The sequence below is a fragment of the Astatotilapia calliptera genome, chromosome 13 (genome assembly GCF_900246225.1).
Source record: "Astatotilapia calliptera chromosome 13, fAstCal1.2, whole genome shotgun sequence".
Lineage (NCBI taxonomy): Eukaryota > Metazoa > Chordata > Actinopteri > Cichliformes > Cichlidae > Astatotilapia > Astatotilapia calliptera.
Window position 1 is genome coordinate 30,557,576 of NC_039314.1, and position 17,389 is coordinate 30,574,964.

General features: G+C 42.3%; 1 protein-coding gene across 2 annotated transcripts in view; it reads right to left on the reverse strand.

The window, feature by feature from the left end:
• fbxw4 (F-box and WD repeat domain containing 4) overlaps nucleotides 1-15,671 on the reverse strand; it is a 54,788-nt gene extending 39,117 nt beyond the window's left edge. The window contains exons 1-5 of one of the 2 annotated variants that reach the window (XM_026189430.1): nucleotides 15,550-15,671; nucleotides 12,356-12,451; nucleotides 11,935-12,120; nucleotides 11,218-11,350; nucleotides 9,499-9,584 (exon numbers count right to left, since the gene is read on the reverse strand). In XM_026189430.1, coding sequence (XP_026045215.1) covers nucleotides 9,499-9,584; nucleotides 11,218-11,350; nucleotides 11,935-12,120; nucleotides 12,356-12,451; nucleotides 15,550-15,656 — 608 coding nt within the window. In that variant the 5' untranslated portion in view covers nucleotides 15,657-15,671. Of the gene's footprint in view, nucleotides 1-9,498; nucleotides 9,585-11,217; nucleotides 11,351-11,934; nucleotides 12,121-12,355; nucleotides 12,452-15,285 lie in introns of both variants that reach the window. The other variant, XM_026189429.1, reaches the window with a different exon arrangement.
• Nucleotides 15,672-17,389: the final 1,718 nt, after the last annotated feature.

Sequence of the window (17,389 nt, forward strand, 5' to 3'; positions counted from 1 at the left end):
CCCTCTTCACCACCCTGGGAAGCTGGGCTCCAGCATTTCAGCTCCAGCCTGTCACCAAGCTTCCAGCTCTCACCCCCACCCCCTGTCAGAAATAGGGCTGTTAATTTGTTGCGCTTGACCCCGGGCTTTGTGACCGACGTGTATCTAGTTTGTAAAAAGTGCTTTTATGTGGTTTCTAAATATGTCTGGGCTCAAAGGGTTATGATGCTTTTATATTGCCAGGGAGGGAAACAATGCTCAAAGGGTGCAAGTGCTGACCCCCAAACCCCCTATGCACACTCCCTCTCTTTCTTTCACTTCCAGGGTTCTCTCCCTCGCCCCCTACCCCTTTACACAACGACATGCATGGACAAACATTTGCCTGCCTACAAGCATGCACTTTTTTCTCTCACAAATAGACACTCTTATGCATGGGGACACACACACGCGCATGCCTGGACCCTGTTGTCCCATCACCACCCCCTGTGGCCCTTTTGGCTTCTGTTTGTGTCTCATGTCTGTGGGGTCAGCAGGACATTCCTCAGCTGGGGCTGCTCAGCCGGGTGGAATAGACCAGGACCTAACGCGATGTCCCACACTGGACATCAGCGTGGAAGAACTCTGCTGTATACAAACTGCGTTGGCAACAAATTTGCAACAGCAAATAGGATTAGGAGAAAAGATCATTGTGATAGATTTTCTTAAACATAACAAGGAATATTATATCACTTTGTCTTTCATTTCGGTGATCTGAGGTTATTATATTTCTCATTATTATTAAGCTTATATCTAACACAGACTTGTTGAACCACCAAAGAAATTACAGAGATCTGTACTTCTAACTACCACATGCTAAAATATCTCGACATTCTGGATAACTGACTTGCAGATTGTTGTGTAAGAAAATATGATTAAAAACAAAAATGAACTAATTATCATAGCTTTATGATCTCTACGATTCTTAGATTTTCAAAGCTGCCAAACTAAGAATAATAATAACACAAACGGGCAGCTTGGTAGTGTGGTGGTTAGCACTGTTGCCTCACACCAAGACACAAAGACTCTGTGTTTGCATGTTCTCCCCGTGGTTGCGTGGCTTCTCTCCGGATACTCCGGCTTCATCAAGGTTGGGTTAAATGTGAATCTAAACTGCCCAGGTGTCAATGTGAGAGCAAATGTCTCTTTGTATTTGCCCAACGTCAGGCTGGGCAGTTATCCATCAGGTATCCTGCCTGCCTATCTGATCTCTAGGATTCTTAGATTTTCAAAGCTGCAAATGTAATAATAATAATAATGATGTTGAATTAAAAAAAAAACCCTAATGATAACAAACAACAAAACTGTGGACAGACAATCCCAAAGTGGGATTGGCCATAATACACAGCACTATATTTAGCTTCAAACCCCTCATACCAACTATCAACCGCTGGTGGACGGCTGACGAAGGCCACAGGACCTGGGCACCTTGTAATTATTGAGTAAACCATAAACTCCTGGGTATACCAAATAATTCTAGAGACAAATGTGAGCCCACCTGTCTAACAACTAAATCATGGCCAAAACTGGGTGATGCAACAGGACAATGATCCCAAGCACAGCAGCAAATCTACAACCGAATATCTAAAAAACAAACAAATCAAGATGTTGCAATGTTTAAACATAACTGAACTCTGCTTAAATTACTCTGTAACAAGATGAGAGATTGTACACTTAAGATCATTTTGCATATATAACAAGTAACTGCCAGACCATAACGCAAATATCATGTAATCCAAAAAGTCAAACATTACAAAGTACCATAGGTACCTAGCTGGGTGCAAAGATGCTACATTGTCCTTCCCTCCTGTAGGCCCACCACCCGCAGGAGGAGCTGTAGAGGTCGGGTACATTGTGCATCAAGCAGCAGTCAAGCATGGGGGCCATGTCGGTCCAATCCCAGGCTATTGAGGCTGACTACTGGGACATGGAATTTCACCTCTCTGGTGTGGAAGGAGCCCGAGCTTGTGTGTAATGTTGACAGATCCCGACTAGATATAGTTGGGCTCACCTCAATACACAGGTCGGGCTCTGGAACCAGTCTCCTGAAGAGGGGCTGGACTTTCTTCCAGTTTGGAGCTGTCCTCAATAAGAGGCAGTGAAGAGGGGTGGGTATTCTTGTATCCCTTGGTTTGCTACCTGTACATGTGGAGGCTTTGCCACTGGACAAAGGGTTGTTTCCCTGCGTCTTCGGGGAATGGGTCCTGACAATATGACTGCCTTTTGAGAGTCACTGGATGGGGTGCTTCAGGGTCCTCCATCTGATGACTCCATTGTCCTATTGGGAGACTTCAATTCACATGAGCAATGCATCAAGTGACAGAGAGTGCAGTTCTGCTATTGGACTTCTGTGCAAATAACAGTTTGTCTATAACAAACACCACTTTTTAACATAAAGATGTGCAAATGGCACCAGGACACCCTAGGTCATAGGTCAGTGGTCGATTTTGAAAACATATCAATGGATCTGTGATCATATGTTCTAAACACTCGGTTAAAAAGAGAAGCCCAGCTATCAACTGATCACTACCTCATGGTAGGTTGGATCAGGTGGTGGAGGAGGATGCTGGACGACCTGGCACATCTAAATGTATTGGGAGGGTGTGCTGGGAATGCCTGACAGAGGCCCTGATCCATGAGATGTTCAACTCCCATCTCTGGCAGAACTTTGACAGCATTTGGAGGGAGACTGGGGACATTAAGTTCTAATGGACCATGTTCCGCACCTCCATTTCTAAGGCTGCAGCAAGGAGCTATGGCTACAGTGTGGTTGGTGCCTGATACAGTGGTAGTCCTCGAGAAAGGTAGTGGACAGGTGAAAGGTGCCATGAGGCTGAAGTCCTGGTTAGCCTATGGGACTTTAAAAGCAGCTGAAGAATAGCAGCAGGCCAAGTGGAATGCAGCTCAGGTGGTAGCTGAAGCAAAAACTCAGTTGTGGGAGGAGTTTGGTGAGGCAATGGAAAAAGACTTTCAGTATGCCTCAAAGTGCTTCTGGCAAATTGTCAGGCGACTTGGGGACGAGGTAGTACTCTACTCAGATGTTGGATAGTGGGGGTGGACCTGCTTAATCCTACTGACACATCTTCTGGAGAGGAAGCAGAGTCTGGGAACGAGGGGATGACTCTCCCATCACAAGGGGAGAGGTCAGTGAGGCAATTAAACAACTCCTTGGTGGCCGGAACCCTAGGGTGGATGTTCACTCCGAGTTCCTAAAGGTCCTGGATTTTATAGGGCTATAATGGTTGACACGCCTCTACAACACCACATGGAGATCTAGGGCGGAACCTCTAGACTGGCACACTGTGGTGGCGGTCCCAGAGGGAGACCCAGAGGATGTGTTTTGACTACAGGGGGATTACACTCCTAAGCCTCCCGGGTAAGGCCTATTGAAGGGTACTGGAGAGGACAGTTTGTCTGTCTTTAGTCGAACCTTGGAAGCAAGAGCAACAATGTGGTTGTGGTTTTTGTGCCCCAGCTCTTTATCCTTACAATGATATTTGAGGGTGCATGGGAGTTTACCCAACCAGTCTACATGTGGTTGTTTTTGAAGAAAGCATTCAACTGCGTTCCTCAGACTATCCTGTGGGGAATTGCTTTGGGAGTATAGGATGTCTGACCCATTCCTACCAGCCATTCAATCCCTGTATAACCGTTACAGGAGCATGATTGGTGGCGATATTTCGGAATCTTTTCGGTAAATGCTGGACTCAGGGGTGCCCCTTATCACCGATGCGGCTCATAGTTTTTATGGACAAAATTTCTAGCTCTACTCAGGTGGTGGAAGGCTTTTTGTAGACGATGTGTTTCTGTTGGTTTTATTAGAGGGTTGCAGTGGAATGTGAAGAGCACCTTCAAGTCACCTCCAAGTCATGGTCCTAAGCCAAGAAAAGAGTGAACTGCCTACTCTGGGTCAGGGACAGGTTACTGCCCCCCAGGGGAGTAGTTTAAGACTCTCAGGGTCTTGTTCATGTGAGTGAGGGGTGAAGGGAGCAGATGGATTGGGACCACACCTGCAATGATGCTCTTGCTTTACCAGTCCCTTCCTGTTACCTATGGTCACAAGCTCTGGATAGTGACTGAAATTATAAGATTGTGGATACAAGTGGCAGAAATTAGCTTTCTCCAAAGGGTGGCAGGCCTCTCCCTTAGATATAGGGTGAGGAGTTGAGCAATCCGACAGGTGCTCATAGTAGAACCAGATAAGCTAGAAGAAGTGGCTGGGCGTTCTTACTTAGGCTGCTTCTCCCGCGACCGAACCCCAGATAAAGGGAAGAAAATGATTGAGATATGGATATTACTGAATGTATTTTCTAATTTTTATTAATTGTATTTGATCAACTTTTATTCTTCTTATAGGCCATTTCAATTTTTATTTCCTCGTTATCAGCTTGTCAGTCATCTGTCAAAAAGTTTGATAATCTGCATGAATGTTGCTATAAAAATGAAAGTTTGATTGATACTATAGTGCATATATTCACCCAAAATATGCCCCTCCTGATGGAAACAGACATGGACTGCCATTTATATAGTGTTTTTCCAAAATCCTTCTTGCTTTGAGACAACAGTGCTAACCACTGGACTTCCACAAAAGAAAAATCTATAGACAAAACAACGATCCTTAATAACCATCAACACACTGTTTGCAGTTACAGATATACTCTGTCTACCTATTTCAATTATGCATCGCTCTAGTAATTATTAAGTATCAATTGCTTGGAAACTGTTTACAAAGTTGCCAGTTTAAGTGTAGCTCTAAAACACTACTTGCTGTAAACTCAAGACAGGAGAACACCTGTACGAGTGCAGCAGGCTTTCACGTGCCAAGTGTGTTTTTGATGGGAATACTTGTGTGTTTGTTTCTCAGAGTGTATGTTTATCCATGGTAAGTGTGGGGGATCTGCAAGGTGTGTCGCTCTTAGGTGGAATGTCTGCTTGTAATACGTGTCTGAATGAAACTATCTGTGTGCGTCAGGAATGCAAGGTGCGTGCATGTGTGTGTGTGTGCATGCGCGTCTGTAATGAGGGGGTTTGGAACGAGCTGTGATTATTCTCGCCTCCTGCGGTGTAGGTTCTCTGGCTCTGTGGGCCCCAGAAAAAGCGCTCTGTATTTAGTGTGTGGGAACGCACATTCTGCCCCCTTATCGCTGTATTGTTGCAGCTTCGATCTTTTCTTCTCTTTTTTTAACTAATTGAATTCTTGACTCCTGAGCCACAGGAACGGCTCAGAAGAGACCAAAGAGAAAGACTTGAATTTCGAGCTTTTTCTTGTAGTTGAGTAAGGCAGAGCAGTGGGAGTGAAATTGGAGTGTCTGAGGTTGGGTGGCAGTGGTGGGCAGTAGTTAGAGAGGGCCAGTTCAGGATGGCTAGGTGGCTGCTGTGGCTTAACCCTGTACTTACTGGAGGTCAAAGGTCCTCCTTCCCTGGTGGTGGTGAGAAGTGTTGAAGAGATGGTTTACCCAACAATCATGTTCCTCTTTTTGAAACGTTCAAAGGCGCTTTTGGTCTCTGCAACATCTTTGTAGTTGTGCTTGAGGAATCCTACACAAAACAACTCAAACCCCCCCACCCGCCTGTTCTCACTTCTCTTCAGGGTAGCTGCTTTCTTCATTAGGTTCTGCCAACCCCCTCTTCTCTACATTAGTGATCAGTGTGGCATACCCTCCATGCCAAACCCCACCACATGGCCGTAAAGATTTAGTGTAAAGACATTTCTGGCTCTCTGCTTCTTGGTGGGAATTTTAAAGTTACTCTTTTTTTCTTTATATAGACATAGCAAGACTGCACACGCACACAAATGTGTAAGTGTCAGGGCCAATGAGCACTTAGAGATCATCCAAATAATTCATTATTTTACAAGTATCTCTGTCTGATCTATGAAGGGTTAGGGGTAATTTATACAACCAAAATAACCCGTTCTTGGTGCCAAATACTGATGACAACCTTTAGATGTTTTGTAGGATCCATGCCTGTACTGGAGCTGGAGCAGGAGTGAAAGCGTGTCATGCAGGAGTGGTCATAATGCTTGTTAAATGTTAAAACTACTTTAAATTTAAAAAATGTTTTATAATAACAAACAATTCTGATCCAAAACTGTAAAATGAAACATTTTCAGTTTATTAACTTATGCTGTGCTGAAATTAATTTAAATACATTTAACTGACTGTGTGAAGTGACTTCAATGAAACATTAGTAGAAATAAGTGTATTCACATTAATCACAGCTGTGCACCTAAACAGAAAGAACTGCATTAACACCAGTGTTTACCTGCTATTTCAGCTCAAGTTCAGCTCAGGTTCTGTTGACTGTAATTCATTTAAAGTCATTAATCAGAATTTTGATCATTACAAAGAGGTAACATGGATTCTTTATATATCTATTTTTATGTGCAGGGCTAATAAAAATGTAAACAAAAACAAAACATGTCATATTAATCAGCATCACTTTGGTTGAGACCAGTTACTGCAGGAAATACCTGGTCATCTATTCACCTACTAACTAACTGAAATGCCACTGCCTAGCCCCATACACACATACAGCAGTGAGAGAGAGAGCTACAATAGAAGTTGTTTATCAGTGCGTATCAGAATGGGAGAGTGACTCTGAGCACAGAATGGTTGATGGTCCCAGACGAGCATTTCAGAAACTGCACATATACTGAGATTTGGCTACATAACCATTTCTGGATTTAAAAATGGTAGAAAATAAATAAATTAAAATACATATACAGGCTAAATGATGATCTTCTAAATTTGTGAAAGATCATTTCCTCTCCAGCTTACGAGTTATCTGCTTTAAGGTGCACGTTTGAGAGTTATACCAGGCAGTCAAGTACTTCTGACGAAGCAGGAAAATTATTAACAAGATGATCGACCTCTGTTGGAGTAGCGTTCAGATAGCTGCTCTGCTCTGTGTTGGTACAGGGCATTGGAGATGATAACAGTGGGTGGATTATATTCTTAAACTTAGTTACAGCGCTTTCAGAAAGACATCTACTGTGATAAAGTCTACTCTCCACCGCTGTGTAATCAATTATTGTAAATGTAAATGTTATCAGGAAATGATCAGACAGGAGAGGGTTTTCAGGAAACACTGTTAAATGTTCAGTTTCTACGCCATATGTTAAAACAAGATCTAGAGTGTGATTAAAGTGGTGGGTGGGTTCTTTTACATTTTGAGAGAAGCCGATTGAGTCTAATAACAGATTAAATGCCATGTTGAGGCTGTCATTTTTAGCATCTACATGGATGTGGAGATCACCCGCTTCAGGACATGAAGTAATCCAGTGACAGCTGTATTTGCGTAGAGAAGTGAATCTTTCCATCACACACGATACGGCGTCACTGATTTCAAAGCAAGCAATAAGATTAGGATCCAGTTTGGCATTCAGTATGTTGCCTAAGAACATGCCAAATCCTAGCCATGTAGAAATGTTGGCCAATCAGAAGTCTAGAAGCCTGGGAGGAAAAAAGTACTTCTGAAAAGTTTGTGTGTTTTTCTGGGAAGGCGGATCATTTTGTGTTACTTTTCAAGTGCCTTCATCATTTCAAATGTTAATTACCAAAAACAGTATTTTGGTTGGTGTCGACAACAAAATGCATACAGCACACATACATTTACTTTAAAAGAATAAATGTATTCAAAACCGATGACGACGTTGGTGTCGGGAGTGTGAGAGCGTCTGTGTTGAATGTAGAAGCCATGTCCACAGTTCTGACAGCTGTAGACAGTTTTTTGGACTACAAGCCACATTTATTTATACATTATTATTCTATACACTTTAAGCACCTCATCAATTACTTACTTTACTATGGAAGGAAGCTTGAAAACCTGCATGAATAGGTACTGGGAGATAATGGAGACTACACGACAAAGCTGACCAGTACACCATCATGCTGCCCACCCTGGGAGACACTTTCCTGATGAGTTCATGGTTTCAGTGATCATTTTCATAGTCTTTTATTAACTATGGCCTCAGCTACAGTCAAATAAATGGGAAATGTTCTTGAGAAATAGTCTACTCTGAAGGTCTGTCTCACTTTTCCTTTCACTGCTTTTTCACACATTCTCAGTTCGGTTCTTGCATCGGAGCATTTCCAGAGAAAAACGGTCAGAGGACATTTTTTCCTTCTGTAAGCTGTAATTGAATTATTCCATATATGAACCAGTGCTGTTTCTACAACTAAAGAACCTATTTTAAACTGTGTTTGTACACAGATGTTAATAGCAAAACAACATTTGGTTTCTTTAGCTGAATCTATGAAAAACAGATAATTCAGTTTAAGGGGCACAAAAGTGCATTTCTGCACCGACCACAGACATGACAAATTCTGGGCATTTCCTGACGTGGTTTACAGCGTGTCTTTAAAAAAACTGAGGAAACTTAAAACTTTGAGGACAAAGAACAAGTGGCACGCCTTATAAACCATGTCCGGCAGATGAAGCGTCTCTGTGGACGGACAATCACCTGCCTCTCAGACCAGCAGGTGATGAAGTGGATACTGTTACAAACGTCTGCATCTGTCTGTGCAGTCAGCAGAGCTGTGAGTGTGTGTAAGTCTGTGTTATTAGGTTTCTGAGCCAAAACATGGTTGAGAAATCAAAGGCACTTCTAAAGCACCGCCACAAAGAATCTGCTTGTGCTGTTTCACGCACAGTCTGTGACCAGCCAACGTCTGAAAATCAGCAGAAATCTGCCAGCTGCTTTATTACAAACTAGGTTTAAATGAAATATACCTAAAAATGATGCAAATGTAGGCATGACAGAAATTAGTTTGCATTGAATGTAACAAAAGAAGAAACAAGCCGGGCCACAGTGTTAATGCTGCTGTTAACATCCATATTTGTTCACACTTATCCTTTTTTATTGGTATTTATTTTACTTTATTAGCTTTTATTTAACACATTTAACCTTTTTTCGTGGAATCCTTTTTGTATCGCCCAGATTTCCTACAACAAAATTAAGATGAGCTGCAGTCAAAGGTTTTTAGTCTGGTGATTCCTGTTATTCGCTGTGTAGCACCGTGCTACTGAGCCACTGCACACGGCTGGAATGAAACTAAAACCACTGAACCGTGATGATGTTCCTGCGCCACATGTAGGTATAACATGGCACTGACACCTGCATGACTCATGGTTCCTCACTGTTTACTTATCATTAGTTTCTTTCTTTCATGTCTTTCTTTTAGCACCACTGTGGGTCAGTGTTCCAGTTATGTGCTCTTGTAAAAATTATGACTGAACAATGGCAACAAAGAGTTAAAGTTAGTTGCCAATGCTGCATTCACACATTCAACTTATTAACGTCACTTTTATGCATAAACGATGCAGGAAAGCTGCTCCTCTTTAACAAGGGCTGAAAAACTGGGTTCTTAGAGCTGCAACAGCCCCCAGGTCCTGGTGAGGTGCCAGCACGTCCAGCAGCTACTATGAAAAAGTGCTTTAAATAACGATAAGAGAAAACACAAGTGAGTGGGTGACTCTTACCTCAGTGTGGGATTAATAGCCACGGACCACACTCTGTCACACATGGGAATTGTATCTCTGGGAGCGGTGGAAGTCAAACTCCAAATCTAAAGAAAAAAACCTTATTAGATCATCTATGTATTACATGACAAATTAAATTACATGACATTATTATTGTAATACCAATAACTGAACACGTGATGATTTAGATATAGAGTGAAATGTAGCATTTGTTTAGTTAAAATATGAGTAAATGTTTCGTTAACTTCAGTCTTATAAACATGGAGCGGACAGCCTCTGTGTACAGGTCAGGATGCTCTGTGTTTCATGTGAGCAGTGGGGGCGGGGACACAGCAAGGACAGGACGGATATCAGAAAAGTCAGAGAATTAACTTTTGTCTACCTTCATGTGTTCGGTACGCAAACAGGGAGCGTGTTACTTTATAATGGGACATAAATCTGGTGAAGTTCTTCTGTAATGCTTATCAATGATTATTCTACTAGATCCACAATTTCATGAGCTGTGCACCACAATCATGCAGATTAAAACAAAGATTACAAGTATTTCATTTTGAATATACAGCATATGAAAGCTTTCCTGTTGAATTCAACTATATTAAAAGCTTTTTTGCAGATTTCCATCCAGCTGTATCCTCTGTGTTTGAACATGCTTGCCAGTGATTTCACTGTTACGTGTAAAAACTACAGTTATGTCCTTAAATATTTGGACAACTTTTTCCTCATTTCGTCCTGTACATCATCACAATGAATTTTAAATAAAACCTCAGATGTAGCTGAAGTGCAGAGTTTCAGCTTTGACTCAGTGGGTTGAACAAAAAGATTACATAAAAATGTGATGAACTAAAGCATGTTTAACACCGTCCCTTCATGTCAGCAGCTCATAAATAATTGGACAAATTAAATACGTGAAGATGAAATGTTCGTCTCTAATACTCGGTATAAATCCCTTTGCTGGACTGACAGCGTGAAGTCACCAGGTGCTGGTTTGCTCCTGTTTAATGCTCTGCCAGGTCTTTACTGCAGCTGCTGTCCATTATACAACTATATATAACCAAATATGTTTCAGTAAACAGATAAAAGACTTGTGTCAGTGTCCAAATATGTATGGAGCTAACTGTAACCAGCTCGGTGTATGATTGGGCAGGTTCCTGAGTTTCAGGAAGTTGTGCAAAGAGCTCCGCCGTTTAAGAAACTGCAAAGAAGCAGGTATTTATCTAAGCTATATAACGTCAGGAAAGCATCACAACTTGATGCTTAAAAATAAAAACAGACTCGGTGCTTTTCAGCTGGCCTAAGGCCGTCTGCCAGTCTGTCCATCGTCCATTTCTATTCCTCTGATGCAGCTCAGGAGCTGTGAAGACGTGAGGCACATCCTGGACATGCTGCCAGTCTACTGCAGGGCTAATACAAATAACAACCATTCAATCTCACATCTGCACTGCACTAGTTAACCTAGCAAGCCAATGCAGGCACAGGGAGAACATGCAAGCTGTACACAGAAAGGCCTCAGACTGGATCAGAACCCACGACTGCTGCTGTGCCACCCCCGGTGATTTGGCTGAATAGTGAAGGGACTGTTTGACTTGTGATTGGCTCACAGTTCAAAAGTGATTTGCAAATCATTGATATGACATTTTACACAGCATCTTAGAAGTAGGACTGTAAACACTCTGCTACTGTGCATCACATAATGAACCCGAAACGTAGAGTCGTTCTGACCCGGGCTGTCCGGTCTCTGGAGCCGCTGATGATGAGTCCGTCTTTAGCATCCACACAGTTCACCTCCTGGTTATGACCTGAGAACTCCACTGGCACATCACTTCTCCTGCTGTGGACGACGATCTTCCCGTCACTGACACCGATAAAGAAGAGCATTAGACTTTCTTTACATTTCAGCCGTCCAAAGTAAATCTGTACTCACATAAACAGAAGCTCTGAAGTTGTTTGATCGGCTGGAACCCACAAATCACAAGTCTTGACCTCTCTTATGCTGACAGGAGCACAGTAAATGTCTTTACATCAGTGTAAACCAGCGCTTCGTTCAACCAGCCAGATGTATGGAAGCGTGACAGTAAGTCTGAGCCACGGTCTCAAGCTCTCTTTGCTCACTCATCACATCACATTTCACATGTATTCAAATTTAGCAACTGTAAAACCTTTTGAATCCGAGCTGGATGTACTCGTGTTTTTGGGTCTAGATTATTGCCCATAAAGGAGTTGCAGAGTGCGTTTTGAATGTGGACCCTTCTGAGACACTGTTTAAAGCTTATATAGACCCCGTGTAAGGAAATCAGGATCAAATACGCCAAAATAAGGCTAAGCATTAAGGCTGTATCGGATGCTGAGGTGTGCAGACGTGTCAATCTCTACAGACCTCCAAACTTCACGTTTCCTTCAGATTAGCTCAAGAACAACCAACAGTTTTCCTTCAGCTACCTTCCACCGCTGATCAGGAGAGAATCTGTGAGAACGAAGCGACAGACGTCACCCTTGTGGCCCGAGTAGACTTCAAACGGACTACGCTGGAGTCTCCCCGAGTCTTTGTGGATATGGTACACCTTTATGTCAGCAGCCTGAGACAGAAAAAGAGTGTCCCCGTCCAGCTGTAACCATGGTAACAGTCTGACAATGAGATACAAATAAAATGTGAGCGATTTCAACGTCACACCTGAACGTCTTTAAAGTATGCAGATAATGAGGTAAACTGGCTCTTTATCAGGCAGAGATATGATGAACAGTTCTTCTGTGAAACCGATCACAAGTTTAATCTTTGACGGCGCTGAAATCCAAACTCTCGTTGTACATCTGGACATGTGTGCATGATGTGAACTGAAATAAGGTGCAACAGGGGACTTACTTAGTTTTCCATCTCAGAGGAATTCTTCTTCTGCAGATCCCGCTGTACCAGTTTTGAGCAATCTTCACTCTGTCCTTCAGGCGTATGAGAGGATATCTGCAGGGACAGCAGCAACCGAGATGACTACACTTTGATCTGTGTGGGTTTGAATGCTGGTGGCATTATCCATGAAAACAATGCACATCTGACCCTTTCATCAATCTATACATTTTCAGATGACACGTGAACATTTTTATGAAATAAAATGTTTTGTCACAGAAAAACTGTGACGTGCAAACTGTTGTTCAGAACTTCTCAAACATCTGTCAAAGACTATGGTTACAATTTCAATTCAGTTTTATTTATATAGCACCAAATCACAGCAACAGTCACCTAAAGGCTCTTAATATTAAAATAAAGACGCTACAATAATACTGCATCAATAATCTTAGGAGCTGTTTACTGAACTTACATATAACCCCACAATACATTTGAATCAGCTTGTTGAGAGGGTCACCTGACCCTACGGCTTCAGCGAGGAATTCGATTATAAACGCTCTGTAGCGCGCCGCTGTGTTAAACGATGTCAACACCAGCGTTTCACCCACATGTGCCACTAAAAACAGACCTGCAACAGAATGAATACAAAGTCTGACAGCCCACTGACGACACCACAGCAGCAGTGATGATGACCCTGGCACAGAGTCTGCTGACACACCGTGAAGAGGCGGAGCCGTTACCGGCACGCTGAGCTCAGCGAGCGTGAAAGAAACACCAGCGCTGTTCCTGTAACCACCACAAAACCTTTACTGGGACGACGTTAGCAGGAGTCCATCAAAGCACCTGATCAACAAGCTGTGACGGGTGCAGCTGCTCCACCCTCAGCCTGCACATGTTCCATTATACTATGCAGACAAACTGTTGACTTGGTCTGATTGTTGTTGTTGTTGTTGTTGTTGATGCATGTTTACATCCAGCTTAATGAAGGCTGACGCCAGCAGGACATGATACCTGCAAACGTGGGTGAGTCTAAAGGGACGTGGGGGGACCAGACCACATTATTTCAATTCTTTTGTAACATTTCTCAGATTAAAAGTGATATAAAATATTGCATTAATAAAAATGCATTCATAATTAAAAACACAAAAACGTACGTGGGCCATTAAACCCTGAGTGAGGGGTGTCAGCTTGGACCCTGAATTGTTATTATTATTAAATAATGTCCACACCATGATAAAGGTTCTGCTTCCAGCAGCACAAACATCTGCCTCGTATTAACGAGAGAGCCTGCCAAGAATACAGAGGGAAGACTTTTTGACTGTACTGGAGATGATTCATGTTTTCTTTTAAAAATGTAGTTTTAATCTGGCACTTACAGTCAAAGGGTTTCGTCTAGTATGCAGTTACATTTAAAAGCACCGACATTTCTACAATTGAAAGCAGTGAGCATTCACTTTAAAAGACCTGATTTTTCTCTTTTGAATATTTGTTATTGCTCATGAATAAAACTAAAGTATTTCGATTCGTTGATAGATTACAAATAGAGAGCTGCAGCCTGAGTTTACACAAATGATTTTTTCTTTCAGCTTCCTACTGCGACTCTGTCTCTATGCAAACGGTTTTGGTGATATTTTACTGCAAAGAAAATTCAGCACGGTCAGGTCTAGTTAATGTTAGCCTGAACAATTGGAGATCACTATGACGACAGTGGTTTTCATCTTAGTTGTTCATGCAGGCTGTCCTCTTTAAGAACTGTGCTTGCTCACATACAGGTGAGGGAAGAAAGTGCATCTAAAGTTCAAAAACAATGAAAGGAAGACGTCAGATCTCAATGGGAACTCAAATCATCCTGCATATGGGCTGGACAGTGTGTTAGGACTGAAAGGATGCAGCATCGTTAGTTAGAAATGAAAATCATACGGGGCTGAATACATAGACCTGCAAAAACAAAGTGAAAAAACGATGAAGCCAGTCCAAATTTCATTGCAGCAACTCAAGATGTGCTCTGTGCTCCCGCGTGAGGCAAGTGTAGGGAGCAATCAACAGACTGATCCAGGAACTGCCCGGTGAACCCAGGACCCAGTGTGCATCAATGGGTCCACACTGACAGACTTCTTTGGGTCGTTCTCTATAAAAGCTAGCATCTTTTGAAAAACGCAGAGCAGCTCTCTGTCACCAAACATTTACGTTTAACTCTCTTCTCCGTTATGATACTTGACCTTGTCATATAATTGGCTAATTCGATATTTGCATAAATGGCTGGTATATGCATTTTACTGCTCGGCGTACTCTCAGTGATGCACTTTATTTTGAAAAGCCAGACAATCAGAGGTCTGAAACTGCAGTTTTCTAACTGACTGGAACGATGTAAAAGCTGAACATGATAAGGGTGAAAAACACACAAAATAACTGACAGACAAGATGAGGACAACACCACGAGTCCTACTCTGGTTCCTGACTTTACAGTGCTCGCACCTTAAACTAAATAGTTGGTTCAAACACTGCACTGCTGACTGAGAAGCAGTATCAGGGCAGCTGTCTCAGTGTTCGTGGTCACAGATGTGGAACACTTACTCCCTCATAGCAACACGTGTACGTTTAAGCCAAAGCAGGTGATGCTGCAGCCTGAATTTCACATCGCATTTTATGAAAAGCTACTTAGTCGCGTTTATCGCTGTCATTCAATCAAAAGTGCTGAAAGTGATTTAAAGTGCATCACTTTTATTTAAAGTAAAAGGAAGTCTGTTCACTGGTTTCTGTAAAATGATGCACTGGGACCACAGCGTTTACGGTTACACACAACAACATGCCACGGCCACAGGTGTGGAGTCAGCTGCTGTCAGCGTGAGACGGTGCGGCAGCAGCACGGGCCAATGGACGCTGCATGTTAGGCTAACGCTAAGCTAGAAACACCCAGCAGCTTGCTCAGAAGTGTGCGACTGTTTTCTTACATGTCCTTCCCCTCCCGAGTAATGCCCGTGTTTAAAAGAGCTTTAGCAATCTTCTTCCAAACAGCGTCCCGGTTTACAAAGCGGTAAAAGCTTCTACAAACTTGAGAGAGGCGACTGAGAGATCTGTAGTCCAAATAAGATAAGATGTAATAGAGTAGATCCTCTGGCAGCTGAGACAGCAGCATGGCGAGCCCTCGGGCACCGCTGCGCCGCTCTCGAAGCCTCTATGTCCGGTTCTGCGTGTTTACTTTGTGTATTACGCACAGCGGTAAAGTTTCATCGCTCACAGAGCAGGGGCAGAGATGAGACAGGAAGCCATTCTTGCAGTGAACCACCGCCTGATGACGACACGCAACGTGTCTGTACGTCATGACGTCACGTGTTGCTTTCCCGTTTTAGGCTCGACACGTTGTTGGCCTCCACTGCAAAAGTCAGATTTCTAATGACATCACGTTGTTCTTGAAAGAGAAAAAAAGAGGTTAAAAAGCAGCAAAACAGCGCATGCGTGTGTGCACAGACAGCGTTTATTTGGGAGTTCAATGAAGGGCTTCAGTTAAAAGAAAATTACATTCGAGTGTTGTTCTACAATATTTGAAGTAAAAAACAAAATTACATTTTCGGAAATATGTATATTTTTATAAAAAATATTTAAGTTTGAGACCCCTGCTCCTTTAGCTCCTCTGCATTAACCTTGGTTTGTCCTTGTCTGAGTCACCTACCAGCCCGCCCTCCTCGACTCTGTTCTCTGTTGGACTCAGTAAATGAACCTGCTGGATACATTTCCTGCTCAAACACTCTCTCGGCAACCTCCTCCTACGAGTAACTCACTCCAGCTCGCAAGTAAGCCACGTTTTTGCCCAGCCTTTCATACTTTTCACTGCATCAATGGAATATTTCCCCCAGTTAACTCTGTGTCAATCACAGAGCTAGGAGAAAACGATACACACTAATAACCAAATTAAGAATAGCTAATTGGGGACGGGAATCGAGAACTGGTACCCAGTGGTTCAATTTCTTGGAATTTTTAGTCTGTTTTGCTTATTGGTTCCACAGTCAGCTGATTTCAGTTTGTGTATTGGAGAATAGTGGTGCAGGCTCCAGCACTGAAACTGTGCTCAGAGTTGGATCACATCCCACATCGCTTAAGAAAAAATATTTAATATTAATATTATGAATAATATTAACAAGATACTTCAAGTCTGTGTGTGGCTTATTGACAGACAGCTGTTCCCTATTAAACTGAACGGATTTGATCTGTGAATGTGCGCATTGTGCCACTGTCTAAATACTTACACAGCTGATAATCCAACTACAAGCTGAATAAGTTTACTTTGAGTTTTTGTAACTTCTAACTACGTGTTCTTGTTTCTGCCTACTTGTTTTTGCTAAAAACCTAAATTAAAAACAAGCAAATGTGTTACTTTTCCTTTTCAGGATCAGCTTTTGTCCAGAAAATTTCTTGCTAAAACCAACAGTTAATTTATTTCAAACAAATCATCTTTATCTTCTAACAAATATTTACAAATTTACAATTTCAATAAATTTACAATTTGCAAAAAAATTCCATTTCCATAAAGCTACAGTTGTCAAACTATACAACTATACATCCTGGCAGGAGGTCAGTTATTCTGTCTGCAAGTCCTCTGGTTCACATGTATCAGTGGAAGTAAACTCCACGTTACCCACTGATGCGCTCGCTGCTGTACGGGTGTTACATGGTAAAAAGTTTAATGTTTAAAATACAACACCTTAAGAATGGGGTGAATGATGCTTGTGTAAATGCGTTTTGAGAACTCGTTTTTTATCATAACAGCAGACATGTGTGAGCTTCAGTCATCTTCACTGTTCCTCTGCAGTTACATTAAAACACTCCTCTGTGGGAGAGTTTTGGATGGAAGCTTTAGAAACTTTGTAGTTACTTTTTTATTTCACTATGTTCAGTTTCTCACGCAGGTGAATTCAGGTCCATAAATTAGAGGCCGATACTTCTAAAGTATATGATACATAACTTCAGAGCAACACAAGGTTTGGTTTGAACGTCTTTACTGCTGTTCTCTCCTGGCCTGCAGACCCTGGGACAGTTTCGCCACTAAAACTGTCAAGG